This window comes from Brienomyrus brachyistius, chromosome 22 (genome assembly GCF_023856365.1).
Source record: "Brienomyrus brachyistius isolate T26 chromosome 22, BBRACH_0.4, whole genome shotgun sequence".
NCBI classification, from domain to species: Eukaryota; Metazoa; Chordata; class Actinopteri; order Osteoglossiformes; family Mormyridae; genus Brienomyrus; species Brienomyrus brachyistius.
The window spans coordinates 9,909,109-9,934,912 of record NC_064554.1 but is presented as its reverse complement, the minus strand read 5'-3'; the positions used below and the strand labels follow the sequence as shown (position 1 = coordinate 9,934,912).

The window sequence follows — 25,804 nt, the reverse complement described above, 5'->3', positions numbered from 1 at the left end:
CTTCGGTTCATTCCTGTTCATGCAAGTAAATTTGTATCCGCATTCCACCATGATCACAATTCTGAGAAAGCATTTTTCAAGGAATTCATCTACATATTTCCTAGTATGTAGGCTACATACATGTTTGATTAGTCTTGGAGGTGTTTAATTTAATTCTCTCTTCAAATATTTGTGTTTTAAGACCTTGTGGTTTGAGGATGGAATTTAAAAATCAGTAGGAAATAATTATTATGCTTTAAGTTTTCCACTATGTTACCACATTGTATGTCTTTCTGGCAATGTTTTGCAGTGTTTTGCAGTGGTATCTTTCTCATGATCTCTAGCATCTTATTACGCTAATTCATAATTCTCATCCACGTTCTATGCTAGTTATCGAGTACCGGGTCACAAAGTGCCAGGTACATATTCCAGGCAGTTCAGGACACAAGGCGGTGTAAATCCTGGAAGGGATGTCTCCTCGATATTAAACACATTTTACTTCATAGCCATCTTTCTCTTTTTCCAAACAGATTTTTTTCAGCGCAATGAAATACTCACTGGACAGACAAGTGTATCTTATAATACATCCTTATACAGGTATAAGGTGGTGCACATTAATATTCCCGTTGTACCATGGTGCGACATACAGACATGCTAGTCCATCGCACTGGAGGTGTGAGGCAAGAGTGCCACCCACAGAGCCATTGTGCCACATAATGAAGGATTGTAAACAAAGCTAAATAAAAGCATAGGTGGTCTGGAGCTTATGCTGGATAAGCAGTTGGAAGTTGGATTTTGAACTGAATATTAATAATGTCAAGTTTCATCCGGTCCTTTTTTAGTTCATACCCAGTATATGGTCAAGGTGAGTCTGAAGTGCAGCTTCAGGGATTGGACACCCTGGATGGGAGGAAACTCAACTACCGCAGAGAAAATACAGCATGTTAGCTCCACAGGCACAGAGCCGGGCTTCAAGCTCGCAGTCCAGGCAGTGGAGGAGCACGGCGACATCGAGCCACCAAGCCACGCACACAACTCTCAAACACAGGCAAAGGTTTCGAAGGACTGGTCAGTACATTTTCTGTGACATCTCTCCACCTCCTCCAGCAGTGATTATTGCTCCATAGTTTATCTGGGGTTATCAGGGCGACGGCAGCACATGCTATCCGAAAAGCAGAAGCTGCCTCCGCCAGATGGTGCGAAGCAGAAGCAGTACGTCCCTCGGAGTTTGATAAGAAAACACCTATTCATGCAGAGTGCAGGAAACACCAGGCAACCGAAGCAAAGCACATGGTCGCTCACACCACAACCGCGCAACACCTTTCCCTTGTAAGGTCCTGGATGTTTACAGCGGGGGCACAAAAAATGATTCAGCTAGAATAGGGGGCAGTTACAGAGAAGTGCCTTTGTGTTGTGTAACCGGCTTGTCGTCCACTGGGTGGGACAATCTGTTTGGAAAACAAACATTGCATTGTTCTAAAAGGAGAAGCAAGACTAACTTTGTCAATACTGTATGTTCATTTTTACAATTTCTTTTATATTAGTGTTTCAATTTATTGCTATTTTATTTTCATTGTTTCAGGTGCTGCCATCTGCCTTACTGGGTGTTTTCTTAGTGGGCTGATGGGTTCGTGGGGGATCCCACCCGATCAATGAAAATTAACACAGGGAACCCATTCCTCATAAGGCAAAAGAAGTCATGGGAGCCGAAAAGGTCCAGGACCAGTTCTCATTTCAGTGCTGGTTGATGATCTATTCCAAAGTTACAGTGCCTGATCCATAGTGTAGCAAAAGCAGATGATTACGTTTATCGAAATCTAATGCAGATGTTTTAACCAGAAACAATCAAAACAAACACCAGAATCCGCTTTATTACTTTGCATGTGCCAGTGATTCCTTCTGGTTTGTTTGGTGATGAGTACAAATAGTGTATTACTGCATTCCATTTGAAATCGAAAGTCAGAAGTACCTAGTTGGAAATTTCAACTGGAATATCCCTCAAGTCAGAGCTGTGACTCTGCAAGCCGGAGGAAACTCTGCAAGCCGGAGTTCAAGATGGCGGTGCCCTTCAACCACAGAAGTTAAAGCTGTAGTTATACACTGTTTATTAACACACACATCTTATAGGTGGCTGATTAAATCCGTCTTATACACAGTTCCGTCCAACTACTATCTGTGGATATGTTGCTACAGTGTTTTGTATCAACTGGTATTGCTAACAATGGCTAACAATGAACCTGGCTAGAACAGTGACCTATTTCGGAAAGCAGGATTTCTTGTGTTGCAAGGTAGTTTGGTCTAATGTAAGTGAACACAGATAAAGGCCATTTAAACTGTGGTAACTTAAATCAGAAAAGCTATCTGACTCAACAAGATATCCTACTTTTTGAAAGAGGTCCTTGATGTTGCTAAACGGCTTTCCGACTGGAATGTGGTTAGTTCAGGTGTTGCATCATTGCCAGCTCTGATCTTCTGAGGTAAATGCAATGCAACATAAAAGTGCACATTAAATAACAGTGCACATACTAAAGAAACAGCAGGCAAGGTGACTGAACCAGCCCAGGGGCCTCTAAGCACACGTAAATAAGAGCCATGTATAAGTAAATGAAGGATTTTTTTTTGCAGTAACGTGTGAATAGTGCAAATTCATAGTGCAGTTGAGATTTCATATTAATATGGCTATTTTGTATGAATTGATTTTTGTATTAAAATATGACAGCAGTGGTGATGTATGAAGAGGGATTGTTGGTCCAGAAGGCTTTATTGGGAAGTGAAGTAGCCCTGGGGGAGGCACTGTTTGGGTTTTGGGTTATTCTGCCAGAGGGGAGTTCCTGGATATAATGGTGACACGAGTAGGAAAGGTCACAGCCCATTCTTGTTTTTCATCTCTTTATCTGGCAGTAATGCAGATATGGACGGCAGGTAGCAGCCAATAGCCTACAGTGGGAGGTGCAGGCCACAGCGGACTGACCGGGAGGGTGTGAGGCTGTTTTCAGTGCTGCAGCGCCAGGGTGGGTTCCGGCAATCTTCATCTTGCTCAGCTGCCTCAGGAAATACATTTCTAATTTGTTTTCTAATTGAGGAAATCAATGATGGTAGTTCCCAGAAGCTTGATTGAATCCACTCTGCTTAAAGTTACAAATTGTCCTGGGGGGGGGGGGGGGGGGGGGGGGCGGGGGGGGTTGAGAATAAATGTTTCCTGAAGTCAATCACCATTTCCCCCATTTTGATAGTGTTATGTGTTATGCTCTAGATGGTTCTTGGAGCACCAAGAGCCCAGCTGATCCACCTCCTGCCTGCACACGGTCTCATCTACCTTTGTCTTTTGTGATGGTGCCACCTGCAAACTTGAGAAGCCTCCAGAAAATAATTATTCGGCAACCTCTCACTTATCTGGCCGAATCTGAGCTTTATAAATGTCCTAGGACTTAGTCAGGTCCATCCATCACTCTGTTCTCCACCATTTATCTGGGATTGGGTAGCTGCAGTCTGAACAGGGACAGCCAGACTTCCCTCTCCCCAGCCACCTCCTCCAGCATCTCTGGAGGGACACACAGATGCTCCCAGGTCAGCTGAGAGATATAATCTCTCCAGCACGTCCTGGGTCTGCCCTGGGGTCTCCTCTTGGTTGGACATGAGCAGCTCCTCAGGGAGGTGTCCAAGAGGCATCCTAGGCAGCTGTGGGAACCACCTTCGTTGGTATGTAGTATTTAGTGCTGTTTGCAGCTCTGTCCAGTGACATTTTGGGCTGATAGGAAAAATGTAGTGTCAAGAGTCAGCTTTCAGGAAGTGATTAAAAAAAAAATATACTACTAGAGGATCAGCTTAAAACAGTACAGAAGAACCCTGGGTTTTATTAATATTTCTCTTTTTCTAATTCTGTTGACATCATTTTATATTACAGTGAATAAAGATGTTACCTTGATTAATGTATAGTCTCATCATGTTGAGACACGTCAGGTAATCTGAGAAACGATAGAATCGTGCTGCTACTCCCGTAATTCCGTGGAGGCAAAGCTTGGGGGTGGATCAAATTACATATGGGACATTCATTGAAAATGCCAGTAGGTCTAGAGGCCTATGTTCCAAGGATGACGGTTTCATTTTCAGCAGGTTAAACATAAGGGCAATGTTGTAAAAACCACACTATTTCCATAATGACACATTTCCTGTTTTCCTTTAGGACAAAATCTGTTTACATTTTAGGATAATGTAATGTTAGATCGCATGCGTGTTTCACATGGTCTCCTTGTGCAGCTGTCCTTTGGGCACTACTGCTCCCTCTTCAGCGTAAAAGCCTGCGGTTATGCAAATTGCTTCCTCGATTTCCCAGAAGTGTGGGGGTGAGTGTGAACATGCCCTAACAGACTGGGAAATTTACTGGAATAGACTTCAGACTCACCATGAATCGATGGATACTTTTACCTTTAATCTCTTTTTCCATTATTTGAAAATAAATTAAACAGGAAACAGATTTGTCCATAAGGAAGTTTAACATTATTACAGCATCATCTGTATTATTTTATTATTATTTGAGTGCTAATTCATGGTGACAACAAAGACAGCAGACAGATGTGTCTATAATTGGTTCATTATTGCTATTATCAGTGTGATGCTTCATTCTTGGTGACCATATAGTCAAAATGTCTCCTTAATGTACCTTCCCTCTCCAGGCCCCTCTATAGCTCTTCTTTTACCTTCAGCTTTTCCAATCATCACGCTTTTTTCTATTACATTGCTCCTACTCATAATACACCGAATGTGCTAAAAATACTTAAAAATTTCTATATATTATATGATCATTTGTGCCTCAAGACAAATTTCAATGAAAAAAATTAAGAGCAAGGGGTTTACGAAGAATTTCTTTTCTCAGGTTAAGTTTTTGAAACAAAGCGCAGTCTAACCATATCGCTGATCAAGTATTCCTTACCTAATGTTCCACCGCAAGCACATCCCCCTAGTGGTACTTTCCGGTACTGATAATCCAACTCTGAACCCAGTGGGTTTAGGTAATTACAGTTAAAAAGCTATCAGTTACGGGGGCGGCAAGGTGGTGCAGTGGTTAGCACTGTTGACTCACACCTCTGGGACCCGAGTTGGAGTGTCCGCCTGGGTCACATGTGTGTGGAGTTTGCATGTTCTCCCCATGTCGTCGTGGGGTTTCCTCCGGGTACTCCGGTTTCCACCCACAGTCCAAAAACATGCTGAGGCTAACTGGAGTTGCTAAATTGCCCGTAGGTGTGCATGCGTGGGTGAATGGTGTGTAAGTGTGCCCTGCGATGGGCTGGCCCCCCATCCTGGGTTGTTCCCTGCCTCGTGCCCATTGCTTCCGGGATAGGCTCCGGACCTCCCGCGACCCAGTAGGATAAGCGGTTTGGAAAATGGATGGATGGAAGCTATCAGTTACATAGTATATCCTTCTATCTCCCAACCGCTTATCTTGGTCAGGGTTTCTGTGGTGACTGACCCTCTCCCAAGCTACACCCTGGCAGGGATTCCAGCTCACTGCAGAGCACATACACACAGTCACACACTACTACAAATTATGCACGTAAAGTATGTACACAGTACATTATGACAGTAGTGCGTAATCACTGGATTACTGCTTAACCACATCTAGAAGTGACATCCGAATCTTTTAATCCTGCTCACCATACACTGATGGTGAGCATACCTGTCAAGTTTTGGATTTGAAAATAAGGGAAATTTTCCGGCGCCCGCCGCGAGCAGTCCCACCCCCCCAACCAAGCTCCAGTATCCCTTACATTTTAAGACAGGTGACAAGAAAGCTAATCACCACTTGTCAACCACTTTTGTCAAACTACAATTGGCTTTATGCACAGCTGCACTACTTCCTGAACTTCAAAGGCAGCTCCTTTGTTTCCTGTCTGCCATTATTGGACAAACTAATTAATCCAGGGGATCAGTTTGCCCAATAATGGCAGACAGGAAACAAAGGAGCCTTCGTTTTTCCCGTTGAGTATTTTCGTGCAATAGCAGAGTCTGGGAACATGTCAGCTACACGCTTGTTGAAGTCATCATGGAAGGAGAAAGGAATGTTGTTTTTGGCACACAGCATTGCCATTTTTATCACTGTACTTGTGACCTGGTCTGCCTCAGTGGCATTTCTCGTCACGAATGCTGACATCGCCTGGGCATGTTTTTGTGCCTTTAGCCCGCGCTTGTGCTTGGCGGATTTGTCATGCTGGCATACATCATTCCTTCCCCCGTGTGCGATGCTAAAGTCGCAGTTACAAATTTTACAAAACGCGTGACTGTCCCCCACCCTGCTCTTCTTCAGAAAAATTCGTTGTCCCATTGATCGCGGTATTTACACGAGGGTTTTGGTTTTTTGGCAGGAGTGTCTTCCTTCTCTGTCCTTGGCGTCCATCATCTGTCTGTTTTCTTCTTTTTTTCCCCCGTGTTTTTTTCCCCCGTAGTAGGCTACTGCAGGTGGTAGTTATCGCGAGGCTAGTGACAGAGCTCAGATTTTTTTTGGGGGGGTAACGTTTTTTTTTTTAATAACGCAGGTTAAAATACGGGAGATTTACGGCTAAAATACTAATGCGGGAGGACGGCGGGAAAGAAGGGTAAATTACGGGACTTTCCCGGCCAAAACGGGATACTTGACAGGTATGATGGTGAGTGAAAATATGGGCGAATTAATAGGCGCAGACTGATGAGATAATTATAAAAATTATTAATACTTTAATGAAATTCCTTTTACGATTTTGGCATATTTTAGTTGTAGGTAGGATTTTTTAATTCTTCACTATTTCTTTAATTTTACAGGTAGACTGGGAATACTAGTTTTTACAGCTCTCTATTCAAGTATACATCCATTACAGTTTGCACTATTTGACAGTATTTGACATCCAGTGGAAAAGGGGGAATTTGCCTAAAGCTGAATTATATTTGAATGTGGAACCACTGTTGAACAGCAGCAAGGCCATGCTGAGCAAAACATCACGCAGAACCGACAAGAAACATAACAGAATCTGCGCAGAGAGAACTGATCACATGTCAGAGGCCATCATCCCATGGAAAACAACCAGAAAAGGATTAAATCTCTCCCTGCGGTGATCCATGTCCCGTCTCCATTTTGCGGCTCAACAGCACCGTTTTGCTGTGGAGTTGTTAATATCGACGCTTTTCATTAGGCAATGAAGTGTCTCGGTCAGCAGAGGCAGCACAATGGTGAATAAGAAGCAGTACGGCAGAGTCAGGAGTCCCCGCTCAGCATGTCTTAGAGAGCGCCCTGGCCTCATCAATGTGCTTGGAAGGTATGTGGAGAAGTGTTTGCCTGTACTGCCGCTGTGGCTTATGACAGATTGCTCCCCCAGATATAAGGCTCATAGCCAAATATGTTCCTGTATTGCAGCCCATCCATACAGCAGAATAGGCTGACAGACGGTTGACTGCTAGGGAACAAAAACACTGATCCTGCAGAGCGAAGTACTAGTGCATGACACTGCAGAAGCTACTTATGTAGAGAGACACGGCGGCAAAGGTTTGTATGTTTATTAGCGTATTAGAGACCAATTTTGTGGAAATATATTTTCCGAACTCATTGGATGTCATGGAGAACAAACCTGTTGCTGCCATGCAGTTGATTTATATATAGCGATTTAATGATTTCGCTCCTTAAGATGTATGTATTTTTTAGATGATCCAAGAAACGTATTTCTCAAAAACATAGTAAAACCATATGGTAATCAAAGGGATTTTAATGCTTCATAAGAAAGTTATTAGGGCAGAATTATGGTGCTTCCAAAACATAATGACTCCATGCTGACTGGTTATTAGCCAAGGAAACAAAATGTTAAATAACAGCTGGAGTAGGAGAGGCAAGAATGGCCATATTATCTTTGCAAAAGACTTGGTCGCCATAATGATTCCTTTCTCCAAGGAGGTTGCATTTTCCAAGGAAACAGAAAATGAAACAAACGCCCAGCATTGGCTGAAGAATTCAGAAATAAATCATGTCTACAATTCCCCCATGCAATGTCAAACTGCTAGCAGACCAAAGAAGTAACAACCTTCTAGTTCATAAGAATCAAAATAATCTATAATAAAATAATGCAAGTGGTTCAGTTCTCTTTAGCTCATTTATAATCACATATACTTGATCATTAAAAACCAGCATGTGATGGTATTGTAAAAGGTCACTATCATATGCTTAAACCCCTAGTTTAGCTGAAGTGAGATATGACCACTGACAACCTCAGGAGGCCCCTTAATTACACATTGCATGTTTTTTGGCACTGAAAGGGTCAAGCCCTAAATAAAGTTATTTAAAGTCAATATAAAACTTTAAAATAAATAAAGGCAGCAGGCTAAAACCCTCCATATAACCTCAAGTCTGCCCCTGTCACATGGTCATAGCTCCCAGCATCCTTGTTTGCGTTGTTCTCGGCGCGTTCAGTGGAAGCCGTCCACTTCTCCCAGCTCGGTGGTCTTCTGCTCTCCGTGAAGGAACTCCAGCTTGTACCGTAATCGCACCTTAGCCTGAGAAATACCAAACACAAGCTCAACTGTGGCCTTCACATTATCCAACTAGCCATGGCCCAAAAAGCACCATGATAAACAGGGTGAACTGCTATTCTAATGAAAGGGTCTAGACCAGAATTTCTCTACCCAGTCCTCCCCGGTAGGGATATGGGACTGAGAAAAAGCATGGGCTGTCTGGCAGGGAGCCAAAGCATGGACTATCTGACAGGGAGCAAAAGCATTGATTGTCTGGCAGGGAGCAAACGCATGGACTGTCTGGCAAACAGAAAAAACATGGACTGTCTGGCAGACAGAAAAATTGTGAACTGTCTGGCAGGGAGCGGAAATGTGGAGTATCTGGGGGTCTCAGAGGACCAAATTGGGAAAGACTGGCCTAGACTAACTAAACTGATTCAATTAAAAGCTGAAAAGTTAAATAATTCAGAATAATAAGGGCATTAAATGCACGTAGCGACACAAACATATAATCCAAAGTTAGATTTACTGATTCATTCATTATTTATTTTGGGGTAGGTTCCGGTCTCTCCCCCCTCTCTGATCCCGCACTGGATAAGCTATTATGTTAAATAACAATGTAACGACAGGCGGACTGAAAACTTGGCCATTACTACCAGTACCTGGTATTTGCACACTACAGATCTGGCAGAAGACGACATTAGAAGAAATAAAAACAAAACAAAGATGCTTCATTCTGAAAACGGCTCTTTCTGATAAAGGTCACTAGATCACCGAATGCCTTATAATTTATAAAAACTTGTGCATTAGACTTTCCACTCATCTCGTTCATGATGTGGAATGAGTATTTCCTTGCAGTGCTCTGAGACGGGCGTATTTCCTGGCTTAATGGCGGGGTCCCCTGCAGCAAGGAGTCGACTGGGAGTCGGGCCAACTCACTTTGAGAGGGTTGGAGAGGAGCAGGACCTGGGATATGGACGTCGGGGGCAGCAGAGGGTTGTAGGCTGGAAGCTGTGTCCCAGAGGACGTCTGCAGCTTCACAGTCATGGTCTACAGGGTTGGGAAGGTGGGATGGAGGACAGAGAAGCAGGATTTTATTATTTAACATAAAACATTCATCATAAAACTATGAGGATATACACTGGAATATCAACTCTTAGTAATGGTTTGTCTAAGTACCTTTGGCACCGCAGCCAGGAAGACGACATCCCTGACAGCATGTGGCGAAGTGTTCAACATCGAGATCACCATGACGATGACATCCGGTCGCCCCGGCGGCGAATCCCTGGCCAGGTGCAGCATCACTCGTATGCCGTCCTTGTCATGGACCGTAACAGGCGCGGCAGCACCTGCCGTGCAGAAACACTCTGTATTAATTTCAGAGCATAAAGGAGCTGGGTCATGAAACGTGAAACAGCAGCTTTGAAGCACTTCAAGCCGGAGACCAAGATATCTGCTTGGGAATCAATGGTTAGCATCTTTTCTGTAAGGTAACAGTTAATTAAAACACGTATAAAGCAAAGCACTTCGGTGTTTAATTATCAACTTTCCTTCATCCAAAACCAATGTGTGGTTTCCAATGTGCACACTTAGCCACGCCACTGTCAAACCCAAAACAGTGCAAGGGCACCACAACCAAATGACTTTTTAAACACACTGCAGTATATCACTTACTGGGCTTTATCGACTCCAAAGGGACAAAGACGTTGGATAAGGACCGATTATCAACCGATTCTGGAAAAATGCTTGGCTGGCTCAGGGTGCTGCCCAAAGCTGGTGTGGGTTGAAGAACAGACCTGAAGTATAGAAAAAACATGACAAATCTAACGCAAACACCTGTAAAAAAATGTATATGAAAAGAACTTATCAGTGAAATACTTTGTAAAGCAGTTTTATGCGTTAAAGGTTTGGATGTAACACAGGAGGCACGTTGTGAGTTGAGAGTTACCACCAAAATGTCCCTCACCAGCCATGCTGAGAAGGAACTGTGCAGGATCCCTGGGTGAAGTCTCTCTTTAACTCCAGTCCTCCATTCCCAGAGCAGCCTCGAGCCCTTAGCACGCTGCTCCCTGTCACCGTGCGTGTGGTAATGTCTCCCAGGCCGTAAAGTTCATCACATCTCAAAGGCTGAGGAGCAGCAGGCCAGTAAGGAGAGTCGCAATTCTGATCACGCTCAAAAGGGAGCTGAAAACCCGCCTGGAATGATCCTGCGCACGCTCAACATCTTAATATCAAAGCGCCTATCTGAACGTAACTTTGTTGTGTTTGAAAACTAACCTGAGGCAGCTGTGTGGTGACATTATTCATTTCTGGAGGGGAGTCACTTAATCCTGCGGACAGGGGACATTGGGGAACCAAACTCAGGTCAACCATAATATCCCGTGAAGTGGTACATCGTTGCTGAGAAAACAGTGGATCATGTGAACTGCAGGCTGTGAAATTCTCTAGTGAAACACCCACTTATAGTGTCCAAAAAGTTTCTCTGATAAAAAGGGGCAGTGAAATACATATAAACTAGATGATAGGTTAACCTGAAACCAGCAATGCTGACTTCTTGCAGCCCATGTGCTGTTAATGTACCACAGCCTGTACGTTTCAACATGTTTGTTTTCATCAGCAATAATTGGTCACATACGACACACAATGTTAAAAATGAAACAAAACGGAAATAACCGACTGCTGATTTCCCACTCAGTGAGCCTAACAGGTGTGTGTGTCGTTATTGGCCGGCTCAAAGACAAACACACATTGCTCCAGGGTAACCTCTGCTCAGCAGTCAGGCACCAACCCCCCGCACGCTAAGAGACACACATGGATGTGAGTGAGGCAGGGCAGGGGGGTGGGGTCACATACACAACATCAGCCCCTGAGTGCTAACAGAGACGCCCAGAGGTGCACGAGGCAGGGGGAGGGGATGGGGTCAAATACACAGCATCAGCCCCTGCATGCTAACAGAGATGTGTGGGAGAGAGGAGAGAGTGTGGTGGAGCACGGGAGGGGGTCATACAGGCAATACCAGCCCCCCCACACTAATAGAGATAAGAAGGGGTGAGTGAGGCAGGGCAGGAGACAGGGTCACACACCAAACTCCAGGAGCTGCTCATCCAGCAGGGACAGGCCGTTGTTGCCCAGTCCACCGACAGGCGCCGGCTTGTTATCAGGCTGGGAGATGTCCAGTGCTGACAGGTCTATGAGGTGGTACGTCTTTGTCTCTTTGGAGTTCATGACGCCTGTCACAGACCAAGGAAATGGTAACTCATGTTAATTACAGTTAAACTACACCGAGGGTTTATCTCACTCTCAAAAGCTTGGCAGACCGTCGTACCTGCCATGTTTTTGGGCTGCTCTCCTGAGCCGTTAGCTAGTGTACTTCCCACCTCTTTATTATACAAATTAACGGTGAATATCAGCTTGTCATTAGCCTGGAGGATTTCAGCTGAGGAGAAAATGAAAAAAATAATAATTAAAACGGAGCTTACATGCAAGTCAAGTGGAAACGGTTTCCAGAAATTATGTTTGACCTGATTGTCCAGGTCAAACATAATTTGTGTTTGAGCTGATGGTCCAGCTTTCAATCCAATACAGGTCTTTAGTCTGACAAATACGGTATTGCTAATGTTGCATTGTTACACACACTGGATTCCAAATGGAATCAAAGACTCAATTTCTCAGTTTCAGTCGCCAGACGTCTCAAAACTCACCTTTGTTTTGTCGGCGTCATCAAACATAGAGGCCGTTGCTCTGGGAGACAGGGGGGGCATTATGATTTCCCTCGATAATGGGGGGTCTTGTTTCACTATTCCTAAGATTTTTTTTTTTTTTAAAAAAAGATAAACATACAGGAAAATGGAAGATGATGGTATTTCTCCCTTCTCGCCCACTATGTGGAAGCCATCAAGTAACATTATCTATAGTTTATTGCATGGAGATAAATTATAATACACAAGAATGATAAGCCTAGACAGAACCCATACTACATTCATTTTGTGTGTAAAAACAAGCAAGAAGTCGTATTTAAAAAACAGAAAACTTCAAATATCACTGTGACCTGTGACTTTTTCACTGTAGCAAAGAAACAAAAAGACATGGGAAAAAATATTGATATATTCCATGTGAGTACCACACAACACACGCTGGTCAGTAATCAACCTCCAGTCGAACGTTCTGAAGCTGGCGTTCTGCACGAGGTCAGCTGACACCACGCAAAGACACGTGCATTTCATTTTCTTCTCAGCTGACCTTTCTGCGTCCCACTGGCCAAACGGCACAGCTTATTGGATGTCATGGAGAACAAACCTGTTGCTGCCATGCAGTTGATTTATATATAGCGATTTAATGATTTCGCTCCTTAAGATGTATGTATTTTTTAGATGATCCAAGAAACGTATTTCTCAAAAACATGGTAAAACCATATGGTAATCAAAGGGATTTTAATGCTTCATAAGAAAGTTATTAGGGCAGAATTATGGTGCTTCCAAAACATAATGACTCCATGCTGACTGGTTATTAGCCAAGGAAACAAAATGTTAAATAACAGCTGGAGTAGGAGAGGCAAGAATGGCCATATTATCTTTGCAAAAGACTTGGTCGCCATAATGATTCCTTTCTCCAAGGAGGTTGCATTTTCCAAGGAAACAGAAAATGAAACAAACGCCCAGCATTGGCTGAAGAATTCAGAAATAAATCATGTCTACAATTCCCCCATGCAATGTCAAACCGCTAGCAGACCAAAGAAGTAACAACCTTCTAGTTCATAAGAATCAAAATAATCTATAATAAAATAATGCAAGTGGTTCAGTTCTCTTTAGCTCATTTATAATCACATATACTTGATCATTAAAAACCAGCATGTGATGGTATTGTAAAAGGTCACTATCATATGCTTAAACCCCTAGTTTAGCTGAAGTGAGATATGACCACTGACAACCTCAGGAGGCCCCTTAATTACACATTGCATGTTTTTTGGCACTGAAAGGGTCAAGCCCTAAATAAAGTTATTTAAAGTCAATATAAAACTTTAAAATAAATAAAGGCAGCAGGCCAAAACCCTCCATATAACCTCAAGTCTGCCCCTGTCACATGGTCATAGCTCCCAGCATCCTTGTTTGCGTTGTTCTCGGCGCGTTCAGTGGAAGCCGTCCACTTCTCCCAGCTCGGTGGTCTTCTGCTCTCCGTGAAGGAACTCCAGCTTGTACCGTAATCGCACCTTAGCCTGAGAAATACCAAACACAAGCTCAACTGTGGCCTTCACATTATCCAACTCGCCATGGCCCAAAAAGCACCATGATAAACAGGATGAACTGCTATTCTAATGAAAGGGTCTAGACCAGCATTTCTCTACCCAGTCCTCCCCGGTAGGGATATGGGACTGAGAAAAAGCATGGGCTGTCTGGCAGGGAGCCAAAGCATGGACTATCTGACAGGGAGCAAAAGCATTGATTGTCTGGCAGGGAGCAAACGCATGGACTGTCTGGCAAACAGAAAAAACATGGACTGTCTGGCAGACAGAAAAATTGTGAACTGTCTGGCAGGGAGCGGAAATGTGGAGTATCTGGGGGTCTCAGAGGACCAAATTGGGAAAGACTGGCCTAGACTAACTAAACTGATTCAATTAAAAGCTGAAAAGTTAAATAATTCAGAATAATAAGGGCATTAAATGCACGTAGCGACACAAACATATAATCCAAAGTTAGATTTACTGATTCATTCATTATTTATTTTGGGGTAGGTTCCGGTCTCTCCCCCCTCTCTGATCCCGCACTGGATAAGCTATTATGTTAAATAACAATGTAACGACAGGCGGACTGAAAACTTGGCCATTACTACCAGTACCTGGTATTTGCACACTACAGATCTGGCAGAAGACGACATTAGAAGAAATAAAAACAAAACAAAGATGCTTCATTCTGAAAACGGCTCTTTCTGATAAAGGTCACTAGATCACCGAATGCCTTATAATTTATAAAAACTTGTGCATTAGACTTTCCACTCATCTCGTTCATGATGTGGAATGAGTATTTCCTTGCAGTGCTCTGAGACGGGCGTATTTCCTGGCTTAATGGCGGGGTCCCCTGCAGCAAGGAGTCGACTGGGAGTCAGGCCAACTCACTTTGAGAGGGTTGGAGAGGAGCAGGACCTGGGATATGGACGTTGGGGGCAGCAGGGGGTTGTAGGCTGGAAGCTGTGTCCCAGAGGACGTCTGCAGCTTCACAGTCATGGTCTACAGGGTTGGGAAGGTGGGATGGAGGACAGAGAAGCAGGATTTTATTATTTAACATAAAACATTCATCATAAAACTATGAGGATATACACTGGAATATCAACTCTTAGTAATGGTTTGTCTAAGTACCTTTGGCACCGCAGCCAGGAAGACGACATCCCTGACAGCATGTGGCGAAGTGTTCAACATCGAGATCACCATGACGATGACATCCGGTCGCCCCGGCGGCGAATCCCTGGCCAGGTGCAGCATCACTCGTATGCCGTCCTTGTCATGGACCGTAACAGGCGCGGCAGCACCTGCCGTGCAGAAACACTCTGTATTAATTTCAGAGCATAAAGGAGCTGGGTTATGAAACGTGAAACAGCAGCTTTGAAGCACTTCAAGCCGGAGACCAAGATATCTGCTTGGGAATCAATGGTTAGCATCTTTTCTGTAAGGTAACAGTTAATTAAAACACGTATAAAGCAAAGCACTTCGGTGTTTAATTATCAACTTTCCTTCATCCAAAACCAATGTGTGGTTTCCAATGTGCACACTTAGCCACGCCACTGTCAAACCCAAAACAGTGCAAGGGCACCACAACCAAATGACTTTTTAAACACACTGCAGTATATCACTTACTGGGCTTTATCGACTCCAAAGGGACAAAGACGTTGGATAAGGACCGATTATCAACCGATTCTGGAAAAATGCTTGGCTGGCTCAGGGTGCTGCCCAAAGCTGGTGTGGGTTGAAGAACAGACCTGAAGTATAGAAAAAACATGACAAATCTAACGCAAACACCTGTAAAAAAATGTATATGAAAAGAACTTATCAGTGAAATACTTTGTAAAGCAGTTTTATGCGTTAAAGGTTTGGATGTAACACAGGAGGCACGTTGTGAGTTGAGAGTTACCACCAAAATGTCCCTCACCAGCCATGCTGAGAAGGAACTGTGCAGGATCCCTGGGTGAAGTCTCTCTTTAACTCCAGTCCTCCATTCCCAGAGCAGCCTCGAGCCCTTAGCACGCTGCTCGCTGTCACCGTGCGTGTGGTAATGTCTCCCAGGCCGTAAAGTTCATCACATCTCAAAGGCTGAGGAGCAGCAGGCCAGTAAGGAGAGTCGCAATTCTGATCACGCTCAAAAGGGAGCTGAAAACCCGCCTGGAATGATCCTGCGCACGCTCAACATCTTAATATCAAAGCGCCTATCTGAACGTAACTTTGTTGTGTTTGAAAACTAACCTGAGGCAGCTGTGTGGTGACATTATTCATTTCTGGAGGGGAGTCACTTAATCCTGCGGACAGGGGACATGGGGAACCAAACTCAGGTCAACCATAATATCCCGTGAAGTGGTACATCGTTGCTGAGAAAACAGTGGATCATGTGAACTGCAGGCTGTGAAATTCTCTAGTGAAACACCCACTTATAGTGTCCAAAAAGTTTCTCTGATAAAAAGGGGCAGTGAAATACATATAAACTAGATGATAGGTTAACCTGAAACCAGCAATGCTGACTTCTTGCAGCCCATGTGCTGTTAATGTACCACAGCCTGTACGTTTCAACATGCTTGTTTTCATCAGCAATAATTGGTCACATGCGACACACAATGTTAAAAATGAAACAAAACGGAAATAACCGACTGCTGATTTCCCACTCAGTGAGCCTAACAGGTGTGTGTGTCGTTATTGGCCGGCTCACAGACAAACACACATTGCTCCAGGGTAACCTCTGCTCAGCAGTCAGGCACCAACCCCCCGCACGCTAAGAGACACACATGGATGTGAGTGAGGCAGGGCAGGGGGGTGGGGTCACATACACAACATCAGCCCCTGAGTGCTAACAGAGACGCCCAGAGGTGCACGAGGCAGGGGGAGGGGATGGGGTCAAATACACAGCATCAGCCCCTGCATGCTAACAGAGATGTGTGGGAGAGAGGAGAGAGTGTGGTGGAGCACGGGAGGGGGTCATACAGGCAATACCAGCCCCCCCACACTAATAGAGATAAGAAGGGGTGAGTGAGGCAGGGCAGGAGACAGGGTCACACACCAAACTCCAGGAGCTGCTCATCCAGCAGGGACAGGCCGTTGTTGCCCAGTCCACCGACAGGCGCCGGCTTGTTATCAGGCTGGGCGATGTCCAGTGCTGACAGGTCTATGAGGTGGTACGTCTTTGTCTCTTTGGAGTTCATGACGCCTGTCACAGACCAAGGAAATGGTAACTCATGTTAATTACAGTTAAACTACACCGAGGGTTTATCTCACTCTCAAAAGCTTGGCAGACCGTCGTACCTGCCATGTTTTTGGGCTGCTCTCCTGAGCCGTTAGCTAGTGTACTTCCCACCTCTTTATTATACAAATTAACGGTGAATATCAGCTTGTCATTAGCCTGGAGGATTTCAGCTGAGGAGAAAATGAAAAAAATAAAAATTAAAACGGAGCTTACATGCAAGTCAAGTGGAAACGGTTTCCAGAAATTATGTTTGACCTGATTGCAATTGTTGACTGCGAACATTATTTAACTGACTAAACAAAAGCAGCCCGTTGATTACCAAGTGCGGCATCGTCGTCCACCGTGTCGCTGGCCAGTCGGAACAATGTGGGCCTCATCTTGTCACAGCTCGCAAACAGGTTCTGCGTTACACAAGGCAGATATCAGGCCAAATCTCACAGCCGCTAATGTTCATCACATCACCTGCTGGACCTCACTGTACGACTTTCCGATGTTTTATCATGACAAAGCATGACAAAGTGTAAAACCTTTGTAGTATTTAGGTGCTTCACTTACTTTGCCTGTCACTACAGAGGTCAACCTTATTTACTTTTTACTCATCTATTCATTCTGTCACGCTAATTACAGCACTAGGAAGATGAAGCGTGAACAGAGACAGGCACTGCACAGCAATGGCATGTTCGTTGTTGTCTTTTGTGACATTCGTTCTGCCTGCAGGAAGGCTGGTCTCCCTCCACAAGGCAGAACTAAATGTATCTGTCACAACGTAGTTGTTTTTAATCCTCGATTTTGATGAACTTTTTCCCAACTTTTATTGCTTTTGTCTATCAATTCTAATAGTAACACAAAACTAGAATGTGATCGATCATACTCAGGAGCTCACAAACGCCCAAGGGCTGCTCACCTTCATTTCCTCCTGCTCTTCTGAGGACAGGTCAGCCCTCCTGTGCTTCTCCAGAAGCTCCCTCAGATGCTTTGCGGTGCTCCTCGCTTCCTCTACGGCACTGGTCCGCCTGCTCACCTTCTCCAGTCTGTCTTCCTCCTGTTACAGTGAGCAGTGCCCAAACATGGACGCCTCATCCACTGCCTGGTTTCCTGTGGAGTGTCTGCTTGTGTTTCCTCAGTGCTGTTCCCATGACACTAAACTGTCTGGCCGGCGGTCACAATGTGTGCCGTCTCGCTCCCGTTAGAGGATTCCCAGCTCACCTCCTTCACAGTGCTCTTTATCAGCAAGTTGGCGGCCTGCAGATCGTCCAAGCGTTGGCTCTTCAGGAGCTTCTCCAGCAGCTGTAACAGCAAAGGGCCTCGTTACTCTCAGGCATGGGAGGGTGACTCGATGGTGACCAGGAAACAGCAAAGGGCCTCGTTAGGTGTATGAACAATCGTGGATTTGAGTTGCGTATGCGCTGCCGATCCGAGCCAACGATGTTAAACCACTAAAGTATTAAAGTATTCAAATAGTTTAACAAACTATTTGAAAGGTTTAACAAATACTGAATGCTAATTGTAAACCAAGAATGCTTCCTTACCTCCTTACAAAGATAAGAATGTATCTTCATTTATTATCAAGCATTTCACCAAGCGCTAAAACTGACTAAATGCAACTTAGATGCACATTTCCGTCTGAACTCAAGATATGACTTTTTTCCGTTTCCTCCAGCGCATTTGCACGACTGGGCCATTCGTAAATCTGCAAACTGTTTCAGGGTTTCTTTTATGTATCTTGTTTTTTTATAAATGTCCCAGCATCTCTGTATAAATGTTCATCCAGATGTTTCTCGTCTATATTGTTCATGCTCCTTTAAGAATAAGCCCCAGGAGTTGATCCGCCCTTGTCTTTGCGTTTTATTCCCTGGCCTGTATCTGGCCTTTATTTGTTCATGTCGACCCCGCTCCCGGTCCAGCTTTCAATCCAATACAGGTCTTTAGTCTGACAAATACGGTATTGCTAATGTTGCATTGTTACACACACTGGATTCCAAATGGAATCAAAGACATTCTCAGTTTCAGTTGCCAGACGTCTCAAACTCACCTTTGTTTTGTCGGCGTCATCAAACATAGAGGCCGTTGCTCTGGGAGACAGGGGGGGCATTATGATTTCCCTCGATAATGGGGGGTCTTGTTTCACTATTCCTAAGATTTTTTTTTTTAAAAAAAAAGATAAACATACAGGAAAATGGAAGATGATGGTATTTCTCCCTTCTCGCCCACTATGTGGAAGCCATCAAGTAACATTATCTATAGTTTATTGCATGGAGATAAATTATAATACACAAGAATGATAAGCCTAGACAGAACCCAAACTACATTCATGTTCTAGGTAAAAACAAGCAAGAAGTCGTATTTAAAAAACAGAAAACTTCCAATATCACTGTGACCTGTGACTTTTTCACTGTAGCAAAGAAACAAAAAGACATGGGAAAAAATACTGATATATTCCATGTGAGTACCACACAACACACGCTGGTCAGTAATCAACCTCCAGTCGAACGTTCTGAAGCTGGCGTTCCGCACGAGGTCAGCTGACACCACGCAAAGACACGTGCATTTCATTTTCTTCTCAGCTGACCTTTCTGCGTCCCACTGGCCAAACGGCACAGCGAGTCACTGCGTCGCTTCTATCTGTCTGCCTCACTTTTACCTTCTCGCTGTCCCATCATATTGAACATTAAAAAAAAAAATTATCACATGTGGTGCTTATCAAAGCAACAGACAACAGAACTTACTGTGGTCTACAGACCTTGTTTCTTTAGCATCTGATAGGCCTCCTGGATCTTGACCTCATCTTTCAGCCACTGAGTCCAGCCATAGAGAACCTCTGTGACCTTTAACCTCACTGCCTCTGGGCTGATCTTGCCTAAGTACTGTCAACAACAACAAGCTATCAGTTGGAACGCAGGACTGATGCAATGGTAACCTGTGGCTTAACATCCCCCTTGTCCCAAAGGTAATTTTTGTACTCGGTTATACCTTTGGTGATAAAACTTTTATTAATTCATTGAGAAAACGGAACTTCCCGGCCTCCTTGTGAAACTGCTTCCCACAGTTGTTCATGCAAACTTCTAAAACCTGCAAAAATCACAGACAGTCACATTCTCCAACGTAAATGACAGTCAAAAGTACAACAATGAACGTGATTTGGTTTTAACTTAGTAACTTTAATAACAAAACTATATTCACAGAAATCTGTCTAAGTTTGTTCATTTGCCTAATATTTACCTAAAGAATGAAAATCTTTGAGCAGAAAAGAGTCTTCGGTAACATTTGAAGGGGCTCAAATAATGTAGCAGTACAATCTTACTTAATGTACGGTTTGTCATTAATCAATCATAGCGGTTAATATATTTCATGCAGTTATAATTGTTCATGATTTCCACTTCAATAGTATCTGAGTTTCTAAGTTATGGAATCCCTTCTTAAATGTTATTATTATTTAAAAAGGACCTATACTCAAAGGAAATTACAATTGTAGACTGTATTAGGACGAATTTGCGGACGACTACGTTGCCTAGAATTAATCATTGTCCTTCTGTCACAGACATGCATATGAGGTGACAGGTGTGGATGGATTCTGATCCTGTGTGGACTGATCATCCTGAGATTCAGATACGTCATCCATGATTCACCTATAATATTATTGTATTAAGGATAAAGCGCATAAGCATGTTTTTTTCCCCTCTCAGATCACTTATATAACTTGTTTTTCACAAATGACTGGTTTCAGAATATCCTTGTTCTTATGTGAAAGAATCCTGGTTCTGGGATGCTTACCCTGTACAAGGACGCTTACCATGTTTCCCTGGGTTTGGAGGGGTTTGCTGAAGACAGGGAAAGGTGTTGCTCAATATATTTTATATGACACTGGTTAGTGTACGAGGCACCTGCCTTATCTTCATGGGAAGGGAAAGCATTGCTCATGGATACTTGTTTAATTATTTTGGGATCTGCAGCTAGTTAGTCAGTGTGTGTAGAACACTTACCCCCATCCTCAGGAGGAGGGGGTACACTGATTATAGAAACGTTCCAATGGAAACAGCAAGGACAAAATTGGAAATTTGAGAATGCATTGCCTGGAGGGGGTGGGTTAGCCTGGCCAGCTCATCCCCTGCCCACATGTAATGCCCAAAATTTTGTATAAAGGAAAGGGGGAGATCTCAGTGTTGACCAGAGCTCAGCTGTGGGAGAGAGCGCGCATCGCCCGGCATTTCTCGGGACTTACGTGTTGGTCTCCTGCCAGGACCGAAAGGGGCTCCCCAATCTAAGAGTGAGGGTAGGTGATGATGACATGTCCGAGTGTGAAGAGCTTTGCAGTGTCAGTGTGTTGATTCAATCAATTATCAAAATAACTATAATATCCATTTGCACTTTCTATTTTATGCATGTTTCATTGTCATTCTTATATATATATATATATATATATATATATATATATATATATATATATATATATATATATAGTCCCTTAAATGTTACACCTGTCAGTCCCTTAATAAATGCCATGCCTGTCAGTCCCTTAAATGTTACACCTGTCAGTCCCTTAATAAATGCCATGCCTGTCAGTCCCTTATTAAATGCCATGCCAGTCAGTCCTTTAATAAATGCCACGCCTGTCAGTCCCTTAATAAATGCCATGCCTGTCAGTCCCTTAAATGTTACACCTGTCAGTCCTTTAATAAATGCCACGCCTGTCAGTCTCTTAATAAATGCAATGCCTGTCAGTCCCTTAATAAATGCCACGCCTGTCAGTCCCTTAATAAATGCCACGCCTGTCAGTCTCTTAATAAATGCAATGCCTGTCAGTCTCTTAAATGTTACACCTGTCAGTCCCTTAATAAATGCCATGCCTGTCAGTCCCTTAATAAATGCCACGCCTGTCAGTCCCTTAATAAATGCCACGCCTGTCAGTCCCTTAAATATTACATCTGTCAGTCCCTTAATAAATGCCATGCCTGTCAGTCCCTTAAATGTTACACCTGTCAGTCCCTTAATAAATGCCACGCCTGTCAGTCCCTTAAATATTACATCTGTCAGTCCCTTAATAAATGCCACGCCTGTCAGTCCCTTAATAAATGCCACGCCTGTCAGTCCCTTAAATATTACACCTGTCAGTCCCTTAATAAATGCCACGCCTGTCAGTCCCTTAATAAATGCCACGCCTGTCAGTCCCTTAATAAATGCCACGCCTGTCAGTCCCTTAAATATTACACCTGTCAGTCCCTTAATAAATGCCACTCCTGTGTAAAAACACTTGCTTTAGTATACGTTGTGTTCCTCATATAAATGTTCCTTCATCCTGGCAGTTAAACTGTATATCAAAATATAATTTTTATGTAAATTCTTTTTTAAAACGAAAAACCGATCACCCATTTTTTGACATCTCGAATATTTGTAGACAAAAACAAACATTAGCTTCTATGACATGGTTATAGCTATGTAGACAATCAGCCCACCTGCTGCGGTGAAGGTAAATACACCTAAGTACATAACAATGAATGCTGGTTTAACTGTGAGGTGAGGTGATGAGGTCAGTGTGAAAAGGGGAAACAACGGTGGACCACAAGCGCTGACGGTGAAGCAGGCGGAGGCGGAGGCGGAGGCACGGGGACGCGCTCACTGTCAAGGCCTGCAGTGCTTCTTTCTCCTGGGGTGACTGGATCTTATGAGCTAAAAGCCTTGTGGCGACTTGAGGCCTGTCAATGAATAAGATTAAAGTTTTTAAATGATGAATGCATTTTTACATTCTGTAACATGACTTTTTCCTTAAATTGACGATGCCACTCAGGGAGAATTTATTTAAAGGGAATTAGTCATATAAAAAGATGTCACTTATAATTCTAATAACACAGAAAAGAGGGTCCAGCTACGTAACCCAAATGTCTCCAGTAAAAACCCCAGCTGTGTAAATACAGTAAACAGGATTACAGACATGCCAACTAAATGCCAAAGCATGTCTTTTAAATAATGTCTCCTAAATAGCCATACTGTGCCGGGGCTCTGTGACGGCTGAGTGTCCCACCCAGGCTGTGGACTCCCTGTCATAAGAAGCATGGACTCCTCTGAAAGCTTTCTGCCTTAACTATCCATCTTAAATTTAAATGACATCTTCAGCATAGTGTCTGTATTAATGATGCATAAACCTGCTTTTAATATTATTATTTTAATCAGCGGGGGCAGTTTAAGTCACGTAACTCATTGCTTTATTATCTTCTTCTTATTATTATTAACAACAATAATAATAGCATAAATGTGTAATTAAACATTTTATGGATGGGGACGGGTCAGGGGCTTGTACAACAAAGCAGGATTTCTTGCTAAGTCAGATAACTTTTCCTAGTTGAATGATAACGTTGCCTAATTGAATGGACCTCGCTTTCGTTCACTTACATCTAGCTCTACCAAAAAACCAAGACCTTAATGACGCGGTGACTTTACCCGTCCTGTTCTTCATTGACCTGCTCATAGACTCGCTGAATGCAGTCCCATCGCTCGCTGGAATTGCTGGGATCTGTGGCTTTATCTGCGAATAGCAGCGAGACAGGGTGAACTCTTACAAGAGGTGTTGCGCCAAAAAGCAACTGTCTGCCAGAAACTGATTACGATCCGCGGGAGCGCGCACAGCCTGTTCGGGGAGCATCGCAGTTTCTATGCTACTACAGCGGCTAATTTCGATATCAAAATCGTCGGAAAACAACAACAACAATAATAACGGTGTTTTCTAATATGCAACCCAAATAGTAATAATAAGAAGACGACGTTTTGCGAAGTTATATCATTCTTATTTTAATAGCCAACAATAACGTTTTAAACACTCTAGTCACAATACTATTTAAAAATGTAATTATTCAACAAAATCAGTATAATATTCATCTATTTTGGTTAAACAAAAAGTTATTCTGCCGCATGTATCACGTGTCCCGGCACATTTGTTCCCACAGGAAATTGAAAGTTAAACAAACAGTTGACAATCATAATATCTTAATTTAGGTTTAAGAAATAGCCAGGATTCCTTGTTAAACACTATTTCTATTGTACTTTAATAATTATTATCAAGATATTACTTGAAACGCCATAGTAATATTCCCCCCAGACATTGTGACATAACTACAGCTGTAAAAAGCTTAGACGACACTTCCTGCTTTTTTAGCTCTATGGTGGTGAGTTACTTGACTAAACGGGATCCCGCGCCACATGAGAACGTTTTGTTAGCTTAAGTGTAGTTATAAAGTAAACATGCTCTAACTCGGGCATGCCTGTCTAGCCGGAAGCTTAAACTGTAAAACGCAAGATGTACCTCTTCCCCCCCTACCGTATTTTCCATATTTGTTAATGACTACCACCTGCTTTTCATAAATCCCACTGGTTTTTTTTTTTGTAAACAGTCACCACGAATTACACTATGTCAATGACAGGTGCTGATGGCAGTGAAACGACATCAAGGCCGGATTTGGTTAACGTTGGTATAGTTTTTCAGGCTAAAACTTACCGAGCCAGCTCTCTAGGGTCTCCTGCCCGTCCGGCGCAGCCATGTCTTCACGCTTTCGTTTCTTGCTTCCGAGACGGTCTGCAGGCACTTGACTTGACATGTGATTCTCATTTCAGTCTCTGAAACGGTTGCCAGCGCTTGTAAATCTTGCAACAGAAAAGGGGAACTGATTCCTCTTGCAGACTAACTGAACGTTTAAATGGTTACAGTCGCTGTCAGATAAGTAATATGTATACTTATCTATACATAGCCTATAATATATACTGTATACTATAAGTTGCCTTGTACTGTATAATGTCAGGTAAACACACGGTGCCTGCTATAGTGCATAAATAATAGATTGTTGTTTTATTCCTTCTAAGGAGATTACATCAGATAATTAATTACTTAAAAGGAATGCTGAAGTGCTTAAGGGCAAAAGGCCAAAACGCAAAGGCCTACTAGGGCAGGGATCGGTGATCTGTACCCCGCAGAATTCAGTGGCTGACAACTCAAACCAGGCCTGGGAACAGCAGAGTGAACAAGTCTTCACTTTTGCTTTTTGACTTAAACTTATCTGTTCCGTAAAACTAAAATGAAAAGGAGGGGCTGCATTACTTCTTGTGAAAAGAAGTGCCTGTATATTTATCTTGAGATATAAATGGCAGCAATGTGACTGTACAATGTATATAAAACGTTACGTTGGCATAAATATGCATATAAGCAGTGGGTTACTGCTGAGTGTATGGCAGGAGCTATTGAAAACAATAACCTAATGACAGCCATGGCTTTTGGTCTGGGATTCCAAGCATAAACATGTTTTGGGGCTGTGACTTGAATCCAAAAACTACTATCCAAGATTTTTTTTTTTAATTGACTTATATAGCTGGGGGCGGCATGGTGGTGCAGTGGTTAGCACTGTCGCCTCACACCTCTGGGACCCGGGTTCGAGTCTCCGCCTGGGTCACATGTGTGCGGAGTTTGCATGTTCTCCCCGTGTCGTCGTGGGGTTTCCTCCGGGTACTCCGGTTTCCCCCCACAGTCCAAAAACATGCTGAGGCTAATTGGAGTTGCTGAATTGCCCGTAGGTGTGCATGTGTGAGTGAATGGTGTGTGAGTGTGCCCTGCGATGGGCTGGCCCCCCATCCTGGGTTGTTCCCTGCCTCGTGCCCATTGATTCCGGGATAGGCTCCGGACCCCCCGCGACCCAATAGGATAAGCGGTTTGGAAAATGGATGGATGGATGGACTTATATAGCTGAGGATGAATAGCACATCTTATTGGACCGTTTTACGTGTATCAGATCACATGACATACACATATTCATGCTTAAAGGATTGTCCAAAGGTGCCATTTTTCACAAGAACATCCATCCATCCATCCATCTTCAACACATCTGATGTGGCATGTAGTGGCAGTATCAGAACAGACCAGACCCATCAGGTGGGAACAGACGAGTGAG

At 43.4% G+C, this 25,804-nt stretch overlaps 1 protein-coding gene across 1 annotated transcript; it reads right to left on the bottom strand.

The window, feature by feature from the left end:
* Nucleotides 1-7,688: 7,688 nt before the first annotated feature.
* LOC125718439 (ADP-ribosylation factor-binding protein GGA1-like) lies at nt 7,689-24,681 on the bottom strand. Its single transcript, XM_048992293.1, has 25 exons — nt 24,364-24,681; nt 23,313-23,397; nt 22,495-22,570; nt 19,851-19,949; nt 19,621-19,744; nt 18,913-19,013; nt 18,087-18,167; nt 17,785-17,922; nt 17,200-17,281; nt 16,940-17,050; nt 16,698-16,844; nt 15,893-15,945; nt 15,582-15,742; nt 15,290-15,411; nt 14,795-14,964; nt 14,555-14,665; nt 13,573-13,657; nt 11,771-11,881; nt 11,529-11,675; nt 10,723-10,775; nt 10,412-10,572; nt 10,120-10,241; nt 9,625-9,794; nt 9,385-9,495; nt 7,689-8,487 (listed from the first exon to the last, which is right to left on the bottom strand). The coding sequence occupies exons 1-25, from the start codon at nt 24,461-24,463 to the stop codon at nt 8,401-8,403; spliced, it is 2,808 nt and encodes a 935-aa protein (XP_048848250.1). The 5' UTR covers nt 24,464-24,681; the 3' UTR covers nt 7,689-8,400.
* Between the last annotated feature and the right edge of the window lie 1,123 nt (nt 24,682-25,804).